At 35.3% G+C, this 23,474-nt stretch overlaps 1 protein-coding gene across 1 annotated transcript; it reads left to right on the top strand.

Annotated features, from left to right (window-relative positions):
* The first annotated feature begins 61 nt into the window (after nucleotides 1-61).
* On the top strand, nucleotides 62-22,614 carry slc4a1ap (solute carrier family 4 member 1 adaptor protein). Its single transcript, XM_056477580.1, has 14 exons — nucleotides 62-877; nucleotides 4,598-4,790; nucleotides 4,879-5,007; nucleotides 5,091-5,151; nucleotides 8,608-8,747; nucleotides 9,790-9,950; nucleotides 14,862-14,931; nucleotides 15,022-15,214; nucleotides 15,466-15,574; nucleotides 15,681-15,891; nucleotides 19,344-19,415; nucleotides 19,528-19,601; nucleotides 20,452-20,521; nucleotides 21,832-22,614. Exons 1-14 carry the CDS (start codon nucleotides 89-91, stop codon nucleotides 21,879-21,881), a joined length of 2,322 nt encoding a protein of 773 aa, XP_056333555.1. The 5' UTR covers nucleotides 62-88; the 3' UTR covers nucleotides 21,882-22,614.
* Nucleotides 22,615-23,474: the final 860 nt, after the last annotated feature.

Raw genomic sequence — 23,474 nt, 5'->3', positions numbered from 1 at the left:
AGATAAGCCTATGTCTCAGATTGGCGTCTGCAGGAAGGGAATTATTAAAGTGTAACACCAAACACACCAGATCGCGTTGTGCGAACACATGATGGAGTTTGAAGGCAGCGAACTGACAGAAAACAATCCCACTGAAACGATGGAAACAGAGAAAAGCCAGGACCCTGAAAATGGACAAATTGGCGATTCTAAACAGGACATCCCCAGCACAAACGAAACCGCAGACGATCCGTTTAAGAAACCCGCACTGACCCCTTCTCTCACGGTGAAGAAATCATTAGGACCAAGTAGGAAACCTAACGTTACAGAAGAAGTGAGCAGCAGCGTATCAGAAAATACAAACGCAGATCATGATACTAAACACCTGCTGTCAACTGCAAAGGCTAAAGACACCAAAATAGACCCGTCGGATCATCCGCCATCCGAGAGATTTAAGGAACAGAGGGCACAGCCGAAACCAAAAGACATCAAACCCAAGGTCCCTCCGGCTGGTAAATTCCCTCCGCTCCCGTACACCGAGCCCCCGTGGGGAGCTGTCCCTGACATCAACTACTCATTTGAACTGCTGAAAAACGGAGCTATCCTAGACACCGTCCCGCTGACCCAAAGGAGTTATTTTGTGGTGGGTCGGTTGCCGGTGTGTGATGTATCTCTGGAGCACCCGTCCATCTCTCGCTATCACGCCGTGGTCCAGTACCGGGGCAGAGCTGGTCAGGAAGGTGTCGTGGGAGAGGAGAGAGGCTTCTACGCTTATGATTTAGGGAGCACTCATGGAACTTTTATCAACAAGAACAAAATACCCCCTAAAACATACATAAGACTCCGAGTGGGGCATGTTCTGAAGTTTGGGGGGAGCACACGACTTTTTATCCTGCAGGTATGTGGGTATAATAGTGTTATAGTTCGTCCAAAACTGAATGTTCAATCACTGTTTACTTACCCTCAAGTCCAAACTTTGCAGTTTCTTTCTTCTGTTGAACATAAAAGAAGATATTTTGAAGAATGCTGAACATCTGTAACCATTGACTTTGATAGTAGGAAAATACTGTGGAAGTCAATGGTTACAGGTTTCTTCAGAATATGTTTTTATCGTCAACAAAAGAAAGTCTTGTAGGTCTGGAACAAGTGAAGGCAGAATAAACAATAACAGCATTTTCAGTTTTGGTCGAACTATCCCTTTAACAGCAGCATAATTTCTGAAATATGTTGCAAAGCTACGAATGTTACAATAGCAGTGTAGTGTGTCAATTCAGGATCAAATATAGGATCTTGCACTATAGAGGTAAAGTTGGTTTTATATTCGGATATTCAGACATTCTGCTTAATAATATAATTTCAGAAAAGTATTCTTTGCAAATTCAATAGGGAAATCATATTAGCAGCAAATGACCATCAAAGTACAACATTGTTCACAGTGAATTAAATAGTGTTACTGTTGTTTAGAAGTCATCCTTGCATGCTAATTTTGATTGAATATTCAAAGTTACATGGTAAACAATATAGGGACTTCTAAATGAACGAATGTGCGAATATAAAACCAACTTCACCTCTAATCTTGCACTGTCCCGCTAACCTAGAGTAATTATTCTGTGGTGGGTCGGTTGCTGGTATGTGATGTGTCTCTGGAGCACACAACCATCTCTTGCTATCACGCCGTGGTGCAGTACCGGGGCAGAGCTGGGCAGGAAGGAAGGCATTGTGGGAGAGGAGAGAGGCTTCTACGCTTATTATTTAGGCAGCGCCCATGGAACTATTATCAACAAGAACAAAATACCACCTAAAACATACATAAGACTCAGAGTGGGGCATGTTTAGAAGTTTGGGGGAGCACACGACTCTTTATCTTGCAGGTATGTGGGTATAATAGTGTTATAGTTCGTCCAAAACCGAAAGTTTACTCGCCCTCAAGTCCAAACTTTGGAGTTTCTTTCTTCTGATGAACATAAAAGAAGATATTTAAAGGATGCTGAAAATCTGTAACCATTGACTTTGAAGTAGGTAGAACAAATACTATGGAAGTCAATGGTTACAGATTTCTTTAGAAAATGTTTTTACCTTCAACAAAAGAAAGAAAGTCTTATAGGTTTGGAACAAGTGAAGAGAGAATAAACAATGACAGAATAAACAATGACAGAATTTTCAGTTTTGGTTAAACTATCCCTTTAGCAGTTGCAAATTTTTTGAAAGCTACAAATATTACAATAGCAGCGTTCTGTAGTGTGTCAGTTCAGGATCATATATAGGATCTTGTACTGTCCCGCTAACCCAGAGTAGTTGTGGTTGATGCATAAACCAAAAATTGAGTTTTTATATATTTACAGTCAGAATTTTATAGAAAATATCTTCATACTCTAATGATTGTCGTCGTAACAGAAGAATTTATCTTTTTAACCCATACAATATATTTTGACTATAGTCAAAAATGTAACCATGCAACATGCTTTTGGGGTCCAGGGTTGCAAATTTGTTATCAACGAACATGACATAAAAGTAAACTTGTTCAGTTGTAATAATTTACAATAAATGGTAATAAGAATAAATAGTAACACTTTAGTTTAATACCAATTCTCACTATTCTCACTATTCTAACTAGTGGCTTGGGGCAACATGGTGGCTCAGTGGTTAGCACTGTCGCCACACAGCAAGAAGATTAATGGTTCTAATCCCAGCTGGGTCAGTTGGCATTTCTGTGTGGAGTTTGCATGTTCTTCCCATGTTCGTGTGGGTTTGCTCCTGGTGTTCTGGTTTCCCTTACAATTCAAAGACTCGGTATAAGTTAAGCTAAATTGGCCGTGGTGTGTTTGTGTGAATGAGTGTGTATGAATGTTTCCCAGTACTGGGTTGCAGCTGGAAGGGCATCTGCTGTGTAAAACATATGCTGCTTAAGTTGGTGGTTCTTTCCGCTGTGGTGACCCCTGATGAATAAAGGGACAGCTAATTAGGAGTTTAAGCTAAAATTCATAGTTAATAGTTTGTTAATACCGATAATTGTGCCTTAAAATTAAGTGACCAAATAAATTAGTTATTAAATTACTTACCATGCTTTTTAGCTTGATATTTTGATTATTTTAAGTTGTAACAGTAACATATGTAAAATGAATATGCTAATTGATTAGATTCAGAAATGTAATTTGTTGTTTTAACATTTATATTTACATTTTAACTTTTTATCTGTTGAGCTTATATAATGTCATATCAGGGTTCAATGCTAAGGATTTTTGAGGATCATGCCAGTAGTTCAGATTTTTACTTGCCCTGCCAAAATTTTAACTGGTATTTATATGTGAAAATGTGCACTTTTGACACCCACAGACACCATCACCAAATATATACAGTATCAGAGAGGTAAGCCTTTCTCATACACAGCCTCATTTCAGTTGTACAAATCTATCTATTAAATCATTCATTCATTTTCTTTTCGACTTAGTCCCTTTATTAATCTGGGGTTGCCACAGCGGAATGAACCGCCAACTTATCCAGCACATGTTTTTACGCAGCGGATGTCCTTCCAGCTGCAACTCATCTCTTGGAAACATCCATACACACTTTTTCACACTCATATACTATGGACAATTTTAGCCTACCCAATTCACCTGTACCGCATGTCTTTGGACTGTGGGGGAAACCAGAGCACCTGGAGGAAACCCACGCGAACGCGGGGAGAACATGCAAACTCCACACAGAAATGCCAACTGACCCAGCCGAGGCTCGAACCAGCGACCTTCTTGCTGTGAGGCGACAGCACTACCTACTGCGTCACCGCGTCACCCTTTAATCAATCAATTAAAAAAAAAAAACATTGGCTAGAATTATGTGTTATGCTTAAGTTATAGAGAGAAATAACAGATGAAGTTAGACTGCAGTTGGATCATTAGGCAGATCAATGTTGATTTTGTTTTGAGGTGTCAGTGCACAAATGGACAAAACAAAAGGCCTAATACAAACTATTAGAAGATTAAAATATGAAAAAATTATCAGATGGTAATTTCTGTCAATATTTCTAATGGAGAAACGGCACTCGGTAATGTTTCAGTATGGTTTCACTTTTCGTATTCGACATGAAACACGTTTGCTGCTCATCATTCTCTCTCCATATAGCTCTCTCCATATATATATATATATATATATATATATATATATATATATATATATATATATATATATATGGCTATTACATATCCATAATACACTGTGATATAGCCTTTCCCACTACAAGCTATTGACAATTCAATTGAGCCGAGACCACCTCATTCAGGCGATCTCGGATCGATTGATTTGGTGCAGATCCGAGTGCGATTGCGGGATTCAAATATACTGAAAGAACCGCTCTAACTAGGCAAACGAGACAGGTTCTAAAACAAACGTCTAGGTGTGAAAGCCCCCTATTTGCACACAATTGACAAACAGCCAAATTAAACTTTAGTGAGAAGGCAGCACTGGCCTGATATGGCCAGTAACAATTCTGTCTACTGTCCCAAGCGTCTTGCACATTGGCCCTGGACACCCTGCAGTCCTTATTGTTGAGCCCTGCATATGTTTTTATGTTGTTGTATTTATTGTCGTTTGTTTCATAAATGTATTTATTTCATTTTATTAGGGTCCAGAATTTGACGAAGAAGCCGAGTCTGAAATGACAGTGACAGAGCTCAGAGAGCATGCTAGAAAACAGAGGGAAGAGCTGGAAAAGAGAATGATGGGGGGTGGCTCAGACGAGGAGGAAGAGAAAGAAGAGAGTGAAAGCAGTGCTTCAAAAAACACCTCAGAAGATGCTGGCTGCTCTTGGGGAATGGGTAACAAAGACAACCTGTTGACCTGCAGTCCATTATAACTAGCTATTTCCAGACATGTGACACTTGTCTGCATTCTTTTATTAAATAGCTGAAGAGGCAGCGCCAGAAGAGGATGATAATGAGGAGAATCCGTTTGCCACCGAATTTCAGGAGGATCAAGAAGCAGCTTATTTAAAAGATCCTAAAAAGGCCTTGCAAGGTTTTTATGACAGAGAAGGTAAAATATTAACTATTTCTCACACACATATTGTATCTTTTAAAGTTGCGTTTATGTATGAAACTTTTTTTGTTTTGTTTTAGGAGAAGAATTGGAGTTTGAATATGAAGACAAAGCCCATGGCACCTGGCTCTGCAGAATTAAGTATGCTTTTCCTCCCGGTTTACAGACTGTAACACCGTTTCTTTTTTGTTTTATGGCCATTTAATGTAATCTACCGAAATTGTTGCCATGTTTTGTGGCAGAACTTGCTATTAAAATAGGCAGACTTTTTCATCTGAGATAACTATATAGTTTCCAGTTATTAAAAATAAAATTTGTGATATTTATTACAGTGGTGGAAAGAGTACTGAAACATCATACTCTAGTAAAAGTACATTTAAAAAGAAAAAATAGTAGAGGTAGTAAAAATATCTGTTCTACATACTACTCAAAATGAGTAAAATGTATCCCTTCTAAAAGTAGTGAGCATTATGTTGTAGGGCTGCACAATATATCTTTTAAACATTCTTATCACAATGGATAATATGGATGATATGCAGCATTTGATTATTGGTTAAACATTAAAAGATAAAGATATTATTTCTTCTAAATAATTTATGGATTGAAGACCATGTTATTTTATGTATGATTGTTCCATTCCAGGAGTGACATTTATTTTAAGCGTGTTTTTAAGTGCAATTTATATAATTTTCTTTGAGGACTAAAAATTTAAAATGAGACCATTTAATTTGAGAACACAGTACATTAATATACAATTGAAGTCATAATTATTAGCCCCCCTTTTATTTCTTTTTAAAAATATTTCCCAAATTATGTTTAACAGAGCAAGGAAATTTTCACAGTATGTCTGATAATATTTTTTCTTAAAAAAGAAAGTCTTATTAGTTTTATTTCGGCTAGAATAAAGCAGTTTTTAATTTTTTTAAAATTCATTTAAGGTCAATATTATTAGCCCCTTTAAGCTATATTTGTTTTCGATAGTCTACAGAACAATTCATCGTCATACAATAACTTGCCTAATTACCCTATCCTGCCTAGTTAACCTAGTTAAGCCTTTAAATGTCACTTTAAGCTGTATAGAAGTGAAAAATATCTAGTAAAATATTATTTACTGTCATCATGGCAAAGATAAAATAAATCAGTGATTAGTAATGAGTCATTAAAACAATTATGTTTAGAAATTTGTTAGAAAAATCTTCTCTCCGTTAAACAGAAATTGGGGAAAAAAAATAAACGGGGCTAAAAATCCAGGGGTGCTAATAATTCTGACTTCATCTGTATGCTGTGGGAAACCTGTGTGATCTAAGTGGCAAAAATCACAATATGTGACAATATGTTAATTACATCATATAAATACGTTATATTTGAAAACGTAACATTCTGTAGTGCATTTAGTTATTGTTTAAGGCCATTTTGGAGATTTCAGTCATCATACAGTTTGCATACTTCTCATTAGTGACATGCAGTCTAAACAGTCTTGCGTGTAACAATTTAGCATCTTATTGAACACTTTAATGCATCCACATTGTCAACTCTTGCTGCATTTTCTGCATGCTATTTTTTTTCTGCATTTATAAAATGTCTGTGTCTTGAGGTCAGTCTGTGACATCAGCACCACCCTGCTACAGACAACTTTTCTAGCTTATTTTTAGAAATATGGTCCATGACAAAGAGTTAATCTCTCGGTTTATTATATTATAATCTACGATATATATTATAATCAAACAAATGCGCAAAAACACATAGACCTTCGTGCCTTTTGGATTGTTTTTACATGGGAAATGCGTTTTGTTTTGCTTTACGGTTGTTGTAGAAGTTTTAAAACGGTGTGTAAATCTGCCTACATAGTATTATCTTAAGAAATATTTAAATAAGTGTATCGCTCATGTGCACACAGCCTGCTTACCTTAACAGATGACAGAAATGAGGCATGAGGGACAAGTCTATACGCCTGCAAGTTCCATCATGAATCAAGAACAACATTCAATATTTTATTTATTTATTTATTTATTTTTTTTTTTTATCATACAGCGGAAAGCAGCCAATACAGTCACATATGCTATACATTTTAAGAAGGAGTGTAAATATTGCAGTTATGATAGAGCTAAATGTGTTCAGATAAATAAAAAGAACCGACGAAAAATCACTTGATCACGTTAAAATGACAATTAATATGTATGTATTTTACCCATTTATTCACACATTTGCATTACTGAGAGCAGGAAAGAGACAGACTGCACTGGTGAGCAGTATCTTCATAATATTGTTTAATTAAAATAAATGATCAATAAATGAATCTGTCTTTACAAGTCAAGGAATGATCTACACACAATATGAATTCCCAATTAGAAAAATACTACAAACTATAAGATACTATTCATGAAAATACTTAAATAACACACAAATCTAGTTGCCCAACACAAGCGAGCTGCGCTCCAGACCAGATCAGCTCGATGACGTATAATGTTTCAAAACACCGCCTGTAGTCCCATTTAGCAACTTGATAACAACAGTCTTTTTAAAGAAGCGTAACAGATTTTAAAAATCAAGAGTGAGATGTAACTGATGTGTTTTATGTCGTAGAATAAAACGTGAAAGTATCTTGAGCTTGTGTAGGCCACGAACCTTATTTCAGTGATGACTTTGGGACGACAGAACCGGAACTGCTAAAATTCTAACTCGCTTCCGGGTTTTTGCATACAAATTGACGTCATAGTTGCTCCAATCTATTTGTTAACTGACATAATTTGTCACTCAATTTAACAGTTTAGATTATAATTTTATAGGTTTTCACTTTAAGATTACATATGCTTATTAAATATTTTTTGATTAATGTTTGCAGATAATGTTTTGTACTATTATTTTATAGACATGTAACCTATTTTCTGATATTGTAATCTGGCAAAGCATTTGCTGACAATTTAAACGTGACTTAATTTCTCTCTCTCTACAATTTAGCTTGAAAGAAAAGTAAATCAACAATTATTTAAATTCATTCATTCATTCATTTTCTTTTCGGCTTACTCCCTTTATTAATCAGGGGTCGCCACAGCGGAATGAACTGCCATTTTATCCAGCATATGTTTTACGCAGCGGATGCCCTTCCAGCTGCAACCCAAAGCTGGGAAACATCCATTCACACTCATTCACACACATACACTCTGGACAATTTAGTGTATCCAATTCACCTGTACCACATGTCTTTGGACTTGTGATAGGGAAAACCAGAGTACCCGGAGAAAACCCACGCGAGCATGGGGAGAACATGCAAACTCCACTGAAATGCCAACTGACCCAGCAGGGGCAAGTGTGCTAACCACTGCGCCACCGTGACGCCACCATTATTTAAATTACATTTACAAAATGACATCAAAATCCTTGATGTTGGTTGACGTGGAGCGCAGGGAATGGTCTGTGTTCAGCATGTTTTTTCTGTAATTTACATTCTTTGGCGAGATATGCATTCTCCACCAGGATTTCATCATGTAATTGTCTTGAAGGGCAGCGAAAGAAGATGCAAGATTAAACCGCTCAGGCGGTCACGGTCATCAATGTTTATTAAACTGAAAATATTGTGTTTTATTTCTCTCTTTTTAGGTTACCTGTGGATGATGCTGTGGGCAGGCAACTGGTTGCTGAGGTGACCCACACAGGCAAAAAGAAAGAAGCAGCAGTCCAGTGCTGCCTAGAGGCCTGTCGCATATTGGAGGCTCGTGGTCTTTTGAGACAGGAGGCAGGTAAGTGGACATTAAACATCACTAAAAAGGGCAGCTTTTAGTGAAAAATTCATGACTAGGCTCAGATTCTTAGCATTGTTCCATTTAATTATCTTAGATATGCTCCCTCACCCTCCATAGACAGCAAAGAATCCAAAGGATATGTTGACCCAAAAATTTAAATTGTCACATTTGTGCACCCTTGACCTGTTCCATTCCGGTTTGTGGGTTTTTTTTGTACTGTTGAAACACAAAAGAACTTCCATAGCATTTGTTTTTTCTACGATGAAAGTCTAATGGTTACAGGTTTCCAACATTCTTCAAATTACCTTCTTTTGTGTTCACCAGAACAAAAAAAATCCAATTTTTGGTAGAACTATCAGCTTTAAGTGACTTGATTTAAATAACATTTTGTCTTTAATGTACCTGCTATAATGCTGACAGTTCAATTTAAAATGTGTATATATATATATATATATATATATATATACTGTTGAAGTCAGAATTATTAGGCCCCCTTTAAATTCTTTTTTCTTTTTTAAATATTTCTCAAATGATGTTTAACAGAGCAAGGAAATGTTCACAGTATGTCTGATAATATTTTTTTCTTCTGGAGAAAGTCTTGTTTGTTTTATTTTGGCTAGAATAAAAGAAGTTTTAAATTTTTTTTTAAACACCATTTTAAGGTCAAAATTATTAGCCCCTTTAAGCTATATTTATTTCGATAGTCCATAGAACAAACCATCGTTATACAATAACTTGCCTAAATGCCCTAACCTGCCTAGTTAACCTAAATAACCTAGTTAAGCCTTTAAATGTCACTTTAAGCTGTTTAGAAGTGTCTTTAATAATATCTAGTAAAATATTCTTTGCTGTCATCATGGCAAAGATAAAATAAATCAGTTTTTAGAAATGAGTTATTAAAACTATTATGTGTAGAAATGTGTTGAAAAAATCTTCTCTCTGTTAAACAGAAATTAGGGAAAAAACAAACAGGGGGGCTAATAACTCTGACTTTAACTGTATAAAGTCCAATAACAGGCATTCTAATGTCTTTGTACAGTGTCCCGCAAGCGCAAGAAGAAGAACTGGGAAGATGATGATTTTTATGACAGTGATGACGACACATTCCTTGACCGGACAGGTGTGGTGGAGAAGAAGCGAACAGAGCGTATGAAGAAGGCCGGAAAGATTCAACAGCGTCCTGATACATATGAGTCACTTGTAAGCAACCTGCTTCATATTTACTCTAAAAAGGGTTAGTTCACCCTAAACTAAAAATTCTGTCATTTTCATTAGTTTCTTTACCTTTTCCAAACCTCTCTTTCTTCTGTTAAACACACAAGAAGATATTCTGAAGAATGTTGGAAATCTGTAACCATTGACTTCCATGGTATTTGTCTTTTCTTATTAAAGAAGTCAACAGTTACAAGTTTTCATCTTTCTTCAAAATATCTTCTTTAGTGATTAACAGAAGAAAGAAACTCATAAATGTTTGGAACTACTTGTGGGTGAGTAAATATTCATCCTTTTTTTTAAATTTAGTTTTTTTATTGCAGTTTTTAAATTTACATACAGATAGGGTTTTCCACAATGTATTCACAAAACAACCAAACATCGGATTCCCAAAATTGTAGTAATAAATGAAATTATAAAATACAAAAAAATTTCCATTAATAAATATGGAAGTTACATGGTAACACTTTATAATAACTACACACTATGAATCATTTACTAAGCAATAGCATCTAGTGAATTCATTATTTGTTAAGCATTAACTCTACATTAATAAGCATTAGTAAGCAGTTTATAACTGCAGCTACAAATGCAGACATTAAAAACATTTATAATGTGCTCAATAATTGTACTTTTATACTTTAATGATTTATTTTTCATGACTAAATTAAGTATTGCATTATTTACAAACTATTTATTTTAAGAGTAGTTGGTGGTTGTTAAAATTATTCAGAATGAGTTAGTAAATGAATTAATGATTTAATAAACTATTGAAATTAACATTTATAATTTTTATTATTCAGGCATATAGTAATGGTTACTATGTATGTTAAATGGCACATAGTTTACCTCTTTTTTTATGATTTAATATTAATATTATGGTTCTTCTGAGTGTGCCAGTTTAGGTTCAGTTTAAACACAATTCAGATTTTTTTATTATAATGTGTTAAAAAGTGTCATGTTGGGGGCGTGTCCACAGTTCGCTGATTTATGGGTGTGTTGCTTCACATGTAAATTAGTTTCGGCTTCCCGCCAACGTAACAAGGGGGCGGGGCCATGAGCTCACCTGCTCTGCATTTGCAACAGAGTCTGACGGGCAGACTGAGAGGAGCAGGAGTGAGAGGATCCACATTCAGTTGTACATGTACGACTCGGACACAGACCAAGCAGAGAGTACAAAATCATTTGTGTCTTTGTATAGTTTTACAGCCAACTGTGTGCTAGTTTCAAGTGCCGAGCTTGTACACAGAAACTAATACCACGGACACTGAATTAACTTTGACTGAGGCACCGAATGCGCTGCTCGAAGCCACTTGAAAATGGCTGACGTGAATTAACAAACTGAGGATATGATGACGCGCCTGTCAATCAATATTGGTGGGCGGGGGGACTGGACTCCTACGTAAAGTTGCAGTCGGTTTGAAAATGGCTCCAATTGGTCCACTGTTTTTTATGTTGTTAAATTGAAAAAAAGCACTGGGTGTGCTTATATCACCCCAATATGACGGTCTATACACCATACATGCACATATATCTGTCCAAACAGCTTGAAAAGTAGATTTTTTACCATAGGTGCCCTTTAATAAATCCTTTATTAACTCAACTTCATCCAGTTTTGTGACCTAATCTAAAGTGGGGACAATTTATGCTTTACAAATCCCTTATAAATGACAATTAAAGACTCGGTTTCAAATGAACAATAATCTTTGCAATCTTATCTAAAAAATGTAAAATTACTTTAAAGTTTAAACATTGCTGAATAAAAGGAGTCAAAATATGACATAAAATTGGATAAAACAACAACAATATAATAATTTAACAATAAAATAGGATGCAATGTTTAAACTGTACAGTCATTTTATTTTAGATAAAGTTGCACATTTATTATTTATTATTTAAATCACTTTAGATTAGGTGACAAAACTGGATAAAGTTGACTTAATAAAGCATTTAATAACACAAATTAACTATTAGTATATGCCTGAATAATAAGACATATAAATGTTGATTTCAATAGTTTATTATTCATTAAATAACTCATTCTGAATGATCCTAAAAACCACCAACTATGCTTAAATAAATGGTTTGCAAATAATGCAATACTTAATTTAGTCATGAAAAATAAATCATTAACAAAGTATGAAAGTACAATTATTAAGTTCATTAGAATACAACACTTGCAGCTGCAGTTATAAACTGCTTACTTACGTTTATTAATGTAGACCTAATGCTTAACAGATAATGAATTCAATATTTGGTAATGCTTAATAAATGGTTCATAGTGTGTAGTTATTATAAAGTGTGACCAGTTACATTAATGATACAAGGACAATAAAAGAAACAAGAAAAACAATACACTCATAATTGTTTTATATATCATCAGAAAGAAACAGATAAAATTCATTTGTTGTTTTTCAGTTACAATTCAATTGTGTACTTTTTTTTAACCATATTGTGGCACCCAGTCTACCCTTTTCTTTCTTTCTTTTTTTGATGCTTAAACGTATGAAACCATGAGGATGGTACTTTTAGGACAGGGCTATTCAATTGGCGGCCCGCGGGCCGATCCCGGCCCCCGACGCAAATTGTTCCGGCCCTGCAAATTGTGTGACCAAGACATAAAAAATGAATTTAGTTCAGTCGAAAAATGGCCGATATAGTTATAATGTGACGTGCGTCTGTTCAATACAGCACAAGCTGCAGAGACTGCACAGAGCATGAGTCACCATAAGCGAGTGGCACGGGCAGCCGAAAACATTTGGATGTGTTTGTAGAAAAGGCCTTTTGTACCATGCATGGATATCGTCAATAGGGATGCAAAGATTAGCCGATTTCACTATTAACTGCGCTTTAATTCGTCACTTTTAATTAATCGGAAAGGCTTCTCTGAGCTGCATTTCTGTTGCACGGAACAAAACGAAATTGCTGCAATTAAACAAAGTTATGCCAAGTTGCCAACTGTGCGCTAGTTTAGAGTTCCAAGTATGTACACCGAGGCTAATACACATGTACACCAGATTAACTATAGCAGCGGCCATTCCCATATCACGTCTTTTCCGCTTGCAAGTTTGTTATTTCTAATATGCGCGCACAAGCAGAGCAACGCGCTTGCGTCTTTCCGGGCGCACGCAGTAGAAATCATGTCATGTTGAGATTTGTGTTAGACGATTTATTATTAAAATGATTATGTATGCATGAACGCAGATGGCAACAATAGTTAATCTAAATAGCTACTTACCTAATATAAAGCTTGAATTTACATTAGATGTGATAACCGTGAAACCATGATTATTCTTTAGACTATATAATCGTACAACCAAAATATATAATTGTTGCATCCCTAATTGTTATATAGTACAAAACATAACATATGAATGTGTCTGAATGTAGAAAAAGCCTACTTAAGCAATTCACTGGTTTTGTTGTGCTCTGAAATACAACACTTGAACATGTTTGTAAAAAAAGTCTATTGTACAATGCACTGATATTATGTAGTTTCAAAATACAATATATTAACATTTTAATGTAGAAAAGGCCAACGTGGGTGTCTTAATGAAAAATACAGCATATGGGCTCTTTTGTTATCACTCATAAAGCAAGTCAAATCTCTCCGGCCCTTCGTTTGGAATGATTTTCATGAACCGGCCCCCATGACAAACTAAAAGAATAGCCCTGTTTTAGGATCTTACATGTAAAAGATTTATTAGGTATTGTTCTTCTCACTATCTTTCTGTTATGTTTTCTCTCATTACTAAAAATAATACACCAAATAAACAAAACAAAAATTCACATCTTTCTGACAAATCATTCTATAATAAATCTGGTCTTAATGGAAAAATATATTCTACCCATTTTCTCCATGTCTCATCAAACTCCTCAGTCTGTAAACGACGGTTCATTGTTAGCTTCTCCATCTTATAGATTTCAGAAATTATGTCAAACTAGTCACTAATTTGAGGTATTCCAAGCTGTAACTATTTTTTGGTTAGGGCTTCTTTACAGGCTATCAGCATAATTTTCAGCAGTTTTTTTTTCAGATTTTTCTTCTAACATAGGATTTTTTAGGCCTAAGTATTGAGTTGAGAAAGAAAAATCAATGGGGATATGGATATATTCTCTAAATATTTATGAATTTCCTGCCAAAATGCCTGGATTTTTAAACATTTCCAGAAAATATGTGAACGATTCGCTTCATTTGAGCCACATAGTCTCCAGCAGACTGCCTTTTTGTTTAAGTATCTCTTCTGCTCAGGGGTGATGAAAAAACCCAAATTCCCTCCAGATTGAGGAGGATGTTGATTTCCAGTGCGTTTTAAAAATTATTTTCCACTCTTCCTCAGTAATTTCAATATTGCATTCTTCTTCCCATTTATTTTTTATATAATATGTGTTTTCTAATTTATTGTCTTGTAGACTTTTATATAATTTAGTCATTATTTTGGTCTTGTTGGCTCCTTTATAAGCTGAGATAAATATTGTAAGAAGACTATTTTTGTTTTTATCGCCGTTTCTAATGTTTTTAATATTGTGTCTTATCTGTAAATATCTATGAAAGTCATGATCACTCAGTGAATTTTGATAATTGAATGTTTCAAAATCCATTATGTAGAAAAGTGCAGTATGCTGTGAGTCCTTGCTTATTCCAAACTTTAAAACTAGTGTCTATTTTTTGGGGGGCAAATGTGGAGTCAAAAGCTGGCCATCTCTGTATTGATACTTATTCTGTTAAACCATATTTTTTTTTTTATATGTCTTGCCAAGTTTTTAGTGAATTGTTTGTCCATATGTTAATATCTTTTTCATAGAAAATATTAATTCTTGGATAAACTTTCCCTTTATTTACCCTTGCCTGCTGTATGTGCTATAACTGGTATTAATGTAGAATATGTTCTTTCTTAGCTTTCCAAGCTGGCTGATGTTAAAAAAGAGCTGGCTGACACTGAGAAAAAGCTCAATTTATCTGGGAAAGGTGAGGCAGTGGAAAACTTTTCCAGTTTATCTCAGTATTTCATCATCTGTAAGGTAAGGTCACACTTGTTTTTTTGGTATTGTTATTCAGGAGGCTCCGGTTCTTCCACTGAGGATCCTCTGGATGCTTTCATGACCGCTGTACGGAGCGAGGTGGCTCTGGATGGGGTGGAAAGAAAGAAGCTGCACTTACATATAGCTGACTTAAAGAAGGAAGGTCAGAGATTGAGCAGGCTAGTGGAGCTGGCTAAACCCACACAGCTGCCTTCATTGCTGTCTAGCGGGTGAGATCATGAGATCAGTGTTTTCTTTCTAAACCTGTCATTCTATTTATACCATTTATAAACTGATTTATTCTGGAAAAAAAGCCACTTATCAGGGTTCTCTGGGTTCCTTGAATTTCAGACATATGGATTTAAGGCCTGAAAAGTATTTAAAAACCAACATGGGGCCTTGAAAGTGCTTGATTTAAAATTTCATGTAATTTATCAAATTTATTAATTAATTATTTATTTATTTATTTTTGTACATTTAGATCTCATACACAGTGTTCAGACTCTGACAAACCTAAGAAATTATCTTTACCGATGTTTGGAGCCATGAAAGGAGGGAGTAAATTTAAACTGAAGACTGGAACTATTGGAGTAAGTCTTTCTAACTTTTTTTATTTTTACCAGCAATGTAGGTCATTGCTTTAAGCTCTGTAAATAGTTGCATATAACTTTGTTTCTGTCTTACATAAATAAGTAGAATTTACCACCCAAGCGGACCAGTTTGCCTCCGGAGCTCTTCAGTATGAAGGAAATGCCCTCTGGTGGCGAAGAAGAGGTGGAGGAGGAAGAAAACAGCGAAGCGGAAGATGTGGTCACTGATGGGGACATGGAGGTTATACAGTCTGCAGAGAAGGCCATCTCAGAACACTCTGCAGACAGTGCAGAGTCTCTGACACAACAACCTAAAGGTTAAAACCTTTACCTAAATAACTACATGCTGCCTTAACCAGTGCTGAAGAGGTATATGCCTTTAAAGGGACAGTTCACCCAGAACTGACAATTCTGTCATCATTTACTTACCTTTTCAAACCCTTTTGAGTTTCTTACTTCTGTTGACCACAAAAGAAGATATTTTGAAAAATGTTAGAAACCTGTAACCATTGACTTCCGTAGTATTTACTTTCCTACTAGGTTTCCTAGGTTTTCAGCTTTCTTTGAAATATCATCTTTTGTGTTCAGCAGAAAAAAGAAACTCAAAAGGCTAGGAACCACTTGAGGGAGAGTAAATAGTGATTACATTTTCATAATTTTCATTTTAAGGGATAGTTCACGCAACAAAAAGAAGATTTACTCACCCTCGAGTGGTTTCAAACCTTAATGAGTTTCCTTCTTTTGTTGAACATACACAAAAGAAATATTAGAAACCTGTAACCATTGACTTTTATAGCATTTGTTTTTCATACTATGGAAGTCAATAGTTACAGGAATTCAGCTTTCTTCAAAATATTATCTTTTGTGTTCAACACAAGAAAGAAACTCATAAAGGTTAGGAACCGCTTGAGGGAGAGTAAAAAGTGAGTACATTTTTTATTTTAAGGGATAGTTCACCCAAAAATAAATTAAATTTACTTACTCTCGAGTGGTTTCAAACCTTAATGAATTTCCTTCTTCTGTTGAACACAAAAGAATATATTTCGAAAAATGTTAGAAACCTGTTACCATTGACTTCCATTGTATTTATTTTCCTGCTATGGAAATCAATGTTTGTAGGACTTCAACTTCGAAATTTCTTCCTTTGTGTTCAACAGAAGAGAGAAACTCATAAAGTTTAGCAACCACTTGTGGAGAGTAAATTGTGAATCAATTTTTATTTTAAGAGATATTCACCCAAAAATAAAGAAAATTTACTCACTCTCGAGTGGTTTCAAGCCTTTATGAGTTTTTCTTCTGTTAAACACAAAAGAAGATATTTAAAAAAATTTAGAAACCTGTAACCATTGACTTCCATAGTATTTGTTATTCTTACTTTGCACGTCGATGGTTAAAGGTTTTCAGTTTTCTTTGAAGTTTGTTCTTTTGTGTTCAGCAGAAGAAAGAAACTCAAAAACTTAGGAACCACTTGAGGGAGAGTAAATAGTGATTACATTTTCATAATTTTCATTTTAAGGGATAGTTCACTTAACAAAAAGAAAATGTATTCACCCTTAGATGGTTTCAAACCTTAATGAGTATCCTTTTTCTGTTGAACACAAAAAAGATATTTAGAAAAATGACCATACCTGCCAACACTCCTGTTTTTCCTGGGAGTCTTCAGTATTTCAGACCCATCTCCCGCCACCCTCCCATTTTTTAATTTCTCCTGGAAAACTCCCGTAATTTCATCCCCCACCCCCAAAGTCCGCAGCTTTTTGGTACAGTCTGTAACACCCCCGGGTCACCGACTTTGGTATAGTATCCGATTGCAGCGGCCACCCGAAACCCAGTCCACAGTACAGTTACTTACATGGTTCTCAGCTGTGTTATTCAGAGCCCTCCCCACCCCCTTCCCATGTTCTCCCGGAGACAAATTTTTAGACAAATGTTGGAGACAAATCAGAGAAAAAAACTGAGAAAATGTTGGCAGGTATGCTTTAGACAAGAGAGCATACACCCGGAGCTATGAAACCATTACTTCCAGCACCCTGGGAGAATTTAGGGGTTAGATGACTTGCTCAGGGACACCTCAGCTGAAAAGAGTGGAAAGAGTGAAGTTGGAAAGAGTGCCCTACTCCCCCACCTTCCAGGGAATCTAGGAATGGAACCTGTTACCTTTCAATTACAAGTCCAACTTTCTAACCATAAGCCTGGTTTATACTTCTGGGACAAGCGATCAGCGTGACCTACGGCGCAAGCCTTGCACGTAGCCGTGCATTTATACTTCTGCGCGCTGTTTCTGTTGCTCTGCAATACACTTCCGAAACGCTAGCTGGCAGTAGGTGTCTATGTTTCTCGGTGTCGAGTTCCTTCGCTGGTGTTTTATTTTTTCTGAACGCTTCCTTAATGTACAAGTGGCTGAAATTCGTGGCCATCTAATGAATGGAAAAATATGAATGGCCGTCGGTGTCGCTGACACGCACCTCTCAAAAAATGTAATGCGCACACATAGTGCAAGCTCTGTGATTAGTCGGTTTGGTAGCGCTGACGAGTGTCGGCAGAGGTGAGAGCCGTGCGAGCGTGATGCAGCGGGTGTTTACAAGTGTGGAGTCCCGTGAAGGAGCTTCGGTTGGAGAATGCTGTTTTGCGTTTACCTTGTGATTAAAGTTGTTGCACGTCCGCCGGTTCCCACCTCAAAATGAGCGAATTTAAGCCACCTGTACATTTAAGGAAGCTTTCAGAATAAATAAAACACCAGCGAAGGAACTCGACACATAGGAACATAAACACCTACTGCCAGCTAGCGTTTCGGAAGTGTATTGCAGAGCAACAGAAACAGCTTGCGTGAAGTATAAATGCATGCCTACGTGCAAGGCTTGCGCCATAGGTCACGCCGATCATTTGACGCAGAAGTATAAACCGGGCTTAAGGCCATAGCTGACCCTCCCCCACCTTCCCTCCTCTCAAGGGTTGTGAAGAAAATCTTGAGCCAAGACACCTCCAAGGGGCAATTGCTTGATCTTAGCCAAAGGACCAAGAAGCGAGAAGACTTCAAGGTTGACTTGTTTTCTAGCAAGCATCTTATCAGAATAGCAAAATAAACATCCTCTACTACAGCAGACAAGAACAGAAACAGTTTCCTGACAAAGAAATCACTCCACAGAATGAACAAACTGTAAAGTCAAAGTAACAGCTGTTCTGGTCACTCATCCGCAATTTTTGGTAGTAAATGATGACAGAATTTTCATTTTTGAGTGAATTATCCTTTTAAGAATTGTACAAGTACTTGTAATACATCATTCCCAGAGTGGTGTATTTGTATTTTCGACCACAAGAAGGCAGTGCTGAGTGCTTTGCTTTTTTGTGTGCTTTTCTTTATTGAAGAATGTTACTTGTTCACCTTTGAAATTGAAGTTACTTTTTTCGTTTAAATGGATGGTTCACTTAAAAATATAAATTTACTCATCGTCATGTGGTTCCAAACCTTTCTGAGTTTTTTCTTTTTTTCCCTGTTGAACACAAAAGAAGATACTTTGAAGAATGTATAAAACTGGTAACCATTGACACCCATGACAGGAAAAACAAACATTAATCATGTCAATGATTACATTAAATGTTTTTTTTTGTGTTCAACAGAAAAAAAAAAGAAACTCAAACAGGTTTGTTACAAGTGAAGGGTGAGCCAATGATGACAGAATCAGTTTTGGGTGAACTGTCCCTTTAAAATAGTTTATAGGTTCATAGCTAACCTATTTTTTTTTTCTTTAACATTTATGTTTGTGTCTAGAAAAAGAAGAGCATGAGGACCTGCCTGCTAAGAAAGTAATTTCTCCTAAAAAAGATGACCCTTCTCCAAAAGGTAGATAATCATGTATTTGCAAGGTTCCTATTGTAATATAGTATAAAATGTGATTATTTTTTTGGTTGCAACAATTGATTATGTATTATAGTTATGATTCATGTTCCAACAGGAGTTAACAACAAAGCCTCCAACATCCAGAATCCAAAGACATGCGCAAAGAAGAAAATTATTGGCCCTAGCAAGGTATTTATTTTAGTAGTAGATAGTTACAAAAAACATTTGGACATTTTCTATTTATTAAATAAGATGTGTCCATAATAAATGTAACTCATTACGTGACAATAAACTTCCTATGTAATTTCTTCTACTTTCTGCACTAGCATGGAATTTTAAAGGCCTAATGCAGCTATTGATAGTCAGGGAATTTTGTTTTTGTTTAGCCGTGTATTGGAGTGTCAGGGATTTTTCTTTGGCAGTTTAAGTATCTATTTCCTTTTATCAAAATACAAATTTTCTATATCATATGTTGAGTTCAGTTTTTTTTTATTAAAGATTTCTTTTTAAACCTTTTAATTAAGGCTAAGATTTAAGGATAATATCAATTTTATGAGCTTTGGCTTTAAAATGACTCTTCAAAGACTAGGCGTTAAAAGGTAAATGACAGAAAAACTATTCCCTGTTGTTCACATAGTGGCTTTTAAGGTCATGTAAAAAAGTATTCAAGCTAAAACCATTTTAATATGATGCTATTATTTAAAAAGTATTTTCAATTGTATATTTTTTAATATATTGGCACAACAGCGACCATTTCCATTCATTAGATTTCATGGATATTCCGCTTTTTAGTTGGCGAAAGTCAGGATATTCCACTTTTTTTTTTACAGTAGAATGATCACTAAAGTATTGATTACATTTGCCCCTGAAGAGTACAGTAAGGACCTATTCCCACAGAACAATGTGAAATATGATTTACATATATATATATATATATATATATATATATATATATATATATATATATATATATATATATATATATAGTATTGTGTTTTGTTATGTCCATCCCACTATATTCATATTTCTACCCTTCTAGCCTCCTGTGACCATGTCCAAGCAGTACCCAGAGGACGACCCAGACTACTGCGTTTGGGTTCCTCCATCAGGTAAACATATACTTTTCTTCACCCTTGTTGATGATATTAAACTATAGTTCACCAAAAAATAAAGATTTACTCTCCCTCAAGTGGTACCTAACCTTTGAGTTTTTTTCTTCTGTCTAAAGAAGATATTTTGAAGAAAGCTGAAAACCTGTAACATTGACTTCCACTGAAATACAGATAGTACGGAAGTCAATGCTTACAGGTTTCTAACATAATTTAAAATACCTTCTTTAGTGTTCCGCAGTAGAAAAAGTCTCCTAAAGGTTTGAAACAAGTAAAGGATGAGTAAATCATGAATTCCTTCCATTATGAGAAAACACATTAAAGACTGCACAAATGAATTTACTTTAAAGGCTGGAGGTTATTACAAAATTAGATTCCAAAAGAGAGAGAAAAAGAGATCCTGGATTTTGTTAGTATGTTGATTATGTTGGAATAATGTTAAGCTAACATAAAGAAAACAAATATTTCTCAGTATTATACTCTGTTAGCCATATGGCAGTCAATGATGTAAACGATGCAAAAAATTCACCATTGGCCTAGAGTACAGTTGAAGTCAGAGTTATTAGCCCCCCTGTTTATTTTTTTCCCAATTTTTTTAACAGAGAGAAGATTTTTTTTCAACACATTTCTAAACATAATAGTTTTGATAACTCAATTCTAATAACTGATTTCTTTTATCTTTGCCATGATGACAGTAAATAATATTTGACTAGATATTTTTCAAGACACTTCTATACAGCTTAAAGTGACATTTAGAGGCGTAAGTAGGTTAACTAGGGGGGTTAAGGTAATTAGGCAAGTTTTGGTTTGTTCTGTAGACTATCGAAAAAAATTATAGCTTAAAGGGGCTAATAATTTTGACCTTAAAATGGATTTTTAAAAAAATTTAAGCTCCTTTTATTCTAGCCAAATTAAAACAAATAAGACTTTCTTCAGAAGAAAAAAATATTATCAAACATACTGTGAAAATGTTCTTGATCGATTAAACATTATTTGGGAAATATAAAAAAAATAAATAAAATCAAAAGAGGGCTAATAATTCTGACTTTAACTGTATATTTTATGGTCTTTAATCTGCTATGAAATACTTTTCACTCTGTGTACAGTATCATTGAGACAGAGCAATAAACCTGACAGACAACCTATACAAATATTGATCCCAAACTATGTTTTTAATGCGATTTATCAATATCTATACATTAAGGTCACTCCCATTTATTTTATCAATGGATGTACATTGGAATTATGGAAATTATTTATATTGCAGATGTCATTTCATGTTGGCTTTTATTTTATCCTGCTTTGAATAGGTCAGACTGGTGATGGGCGGACACATCTGAATGATAAGTATGGATACTGAAAACCACAAAGGGGAGACCGTCTTCACTAAAATGGAGTCACAAAACATTTGTTCTAGACTGGTGGTCTTAATTTCAATTGCTGGAGGGCTGCGGCTCTGCTTTGTTTAGCTTCAACCACCTCCAACTCACACCAGCTTTATAGTCTCTAGTAGTCTTGAACACCTTGATTAGTTGGATCAGCTGTGTTCGAATAGTGTTGGAGAAAAACTGTGCAGAGCTGTGGCCCTTCAGGAATCGAGTTTGAGACCTGTGTTCTAGACCTTGAAAAGTGAACATCATTTTCTCTCTGTATCTGCGTTTTCACTCCAAACAAGGAACATCGAGGAACACAAGCAGCACGGATGAGCTGAGATGTTATTTGGATTTTAAAAAATGATTTTCACATCATTAAAAGTACATTATGAATTACATTAAAATGCATACATTGTACATATCTGGCCTGGTAGCCCAATGTCAAGGATATTTTTGGGGGAGTTTTGGAGTGGGCATTGCTTAAAGGGTTAGTTCACCCCAAAAATAATGAAAATTATGTTATTAATTACTAATCCCTATGTCATTTCAAATCTCTGAGACCTTCGTTTATCTTCAGAACACAAATGAAGATATTTTAGGTGAAATCGGAGAGCTCCCTCATCCCCCATAGACAATAAGGTTCGCGACTCATTCAAAGCTCAGAAAAAAAAACATCCTTAAAACAGACCACTGTAAAAAAAAAAAACATTACTTGAAAAAAGTGAGTTAATCCATCTCTTTAAAAGTGATAAGTTGATTTTACTTCAAACATTCAAACATTTAAGTAAATCTGTTGTAACTTAAACTCACTTAACTTATTTTTTTAGAATAAGGCACATAGATCATTTACTTAATAAATTTAAGGCAATTGTATACTGTATAAAGTGATTAGTTGAAAAAGAGAGTAAACCAATTGCCTTCAAATTATTAAGTAAATGAGCTATGTGCTTAATTATAAAATTAAGTGAACTTAACACTTTTAAGTTACAACAGAAATACTTACATTTTTTAGGTAAAATCAACTTTATTAAGTAGTTGCTTTTTACAGTGCGCATTCAGCTCTTCAATTGAAATATTATCATGTTACGAGAAAACGTTATCGCACACATATAGCAAAAATAACATCTTTATTCAACATGTTCTTATTCTCAGTGTCAGTATATTGTGCGCATTTAAAAGTCCTGTTTCTAGCCTCCTGTGACTATGTCTTAAGCAGTACCCAGAGGATGACCCAGACTACTGTGTATGGGTCCCTCCATCAGGTAAACATATACTTTTCTTCACCCTTGTTGATTGTGATGATATTAAAAGAATAGTTCACTCCAAAAATGAAAATTCCCTCACTATTTACTCTCCCTAAAGTGATTCAAAATCTTTATGAATTTCTTCTGTTAAACTCTAAGACAATATTTTGAAGAAAGCTGAAAAACTGTAACCATTGACTCTGCACACATATAGCAAAAATAACAACATTATTCAGCATTTTCTTATTTTCAGTGTCAGTATATTGTGCGCATTCAAAAGTCCCAATTTCGAGCATATCATGCTTACCCTATACTGACACTGAGAAGAAGAAACTG

Source organism: Danio aesculapii, chromosome 17, assembly GCF_903798145.1.
Source record: "Danio aesculapii chromosome 17, fDanAes4.1, whole genome shotgun sequence".
Classification (NCBI taxonomy): domain Eukaryota; kingdom Metazoa; phylum Chordata; class Actinopteri; order Cypriniformes; family Danionidae; genus Danio; species Danio aesculapii.
Note: the sequence above shows the minus strand (reverse complement) of the source record. Positions and strands in the feature narration are given on the sequence as shown.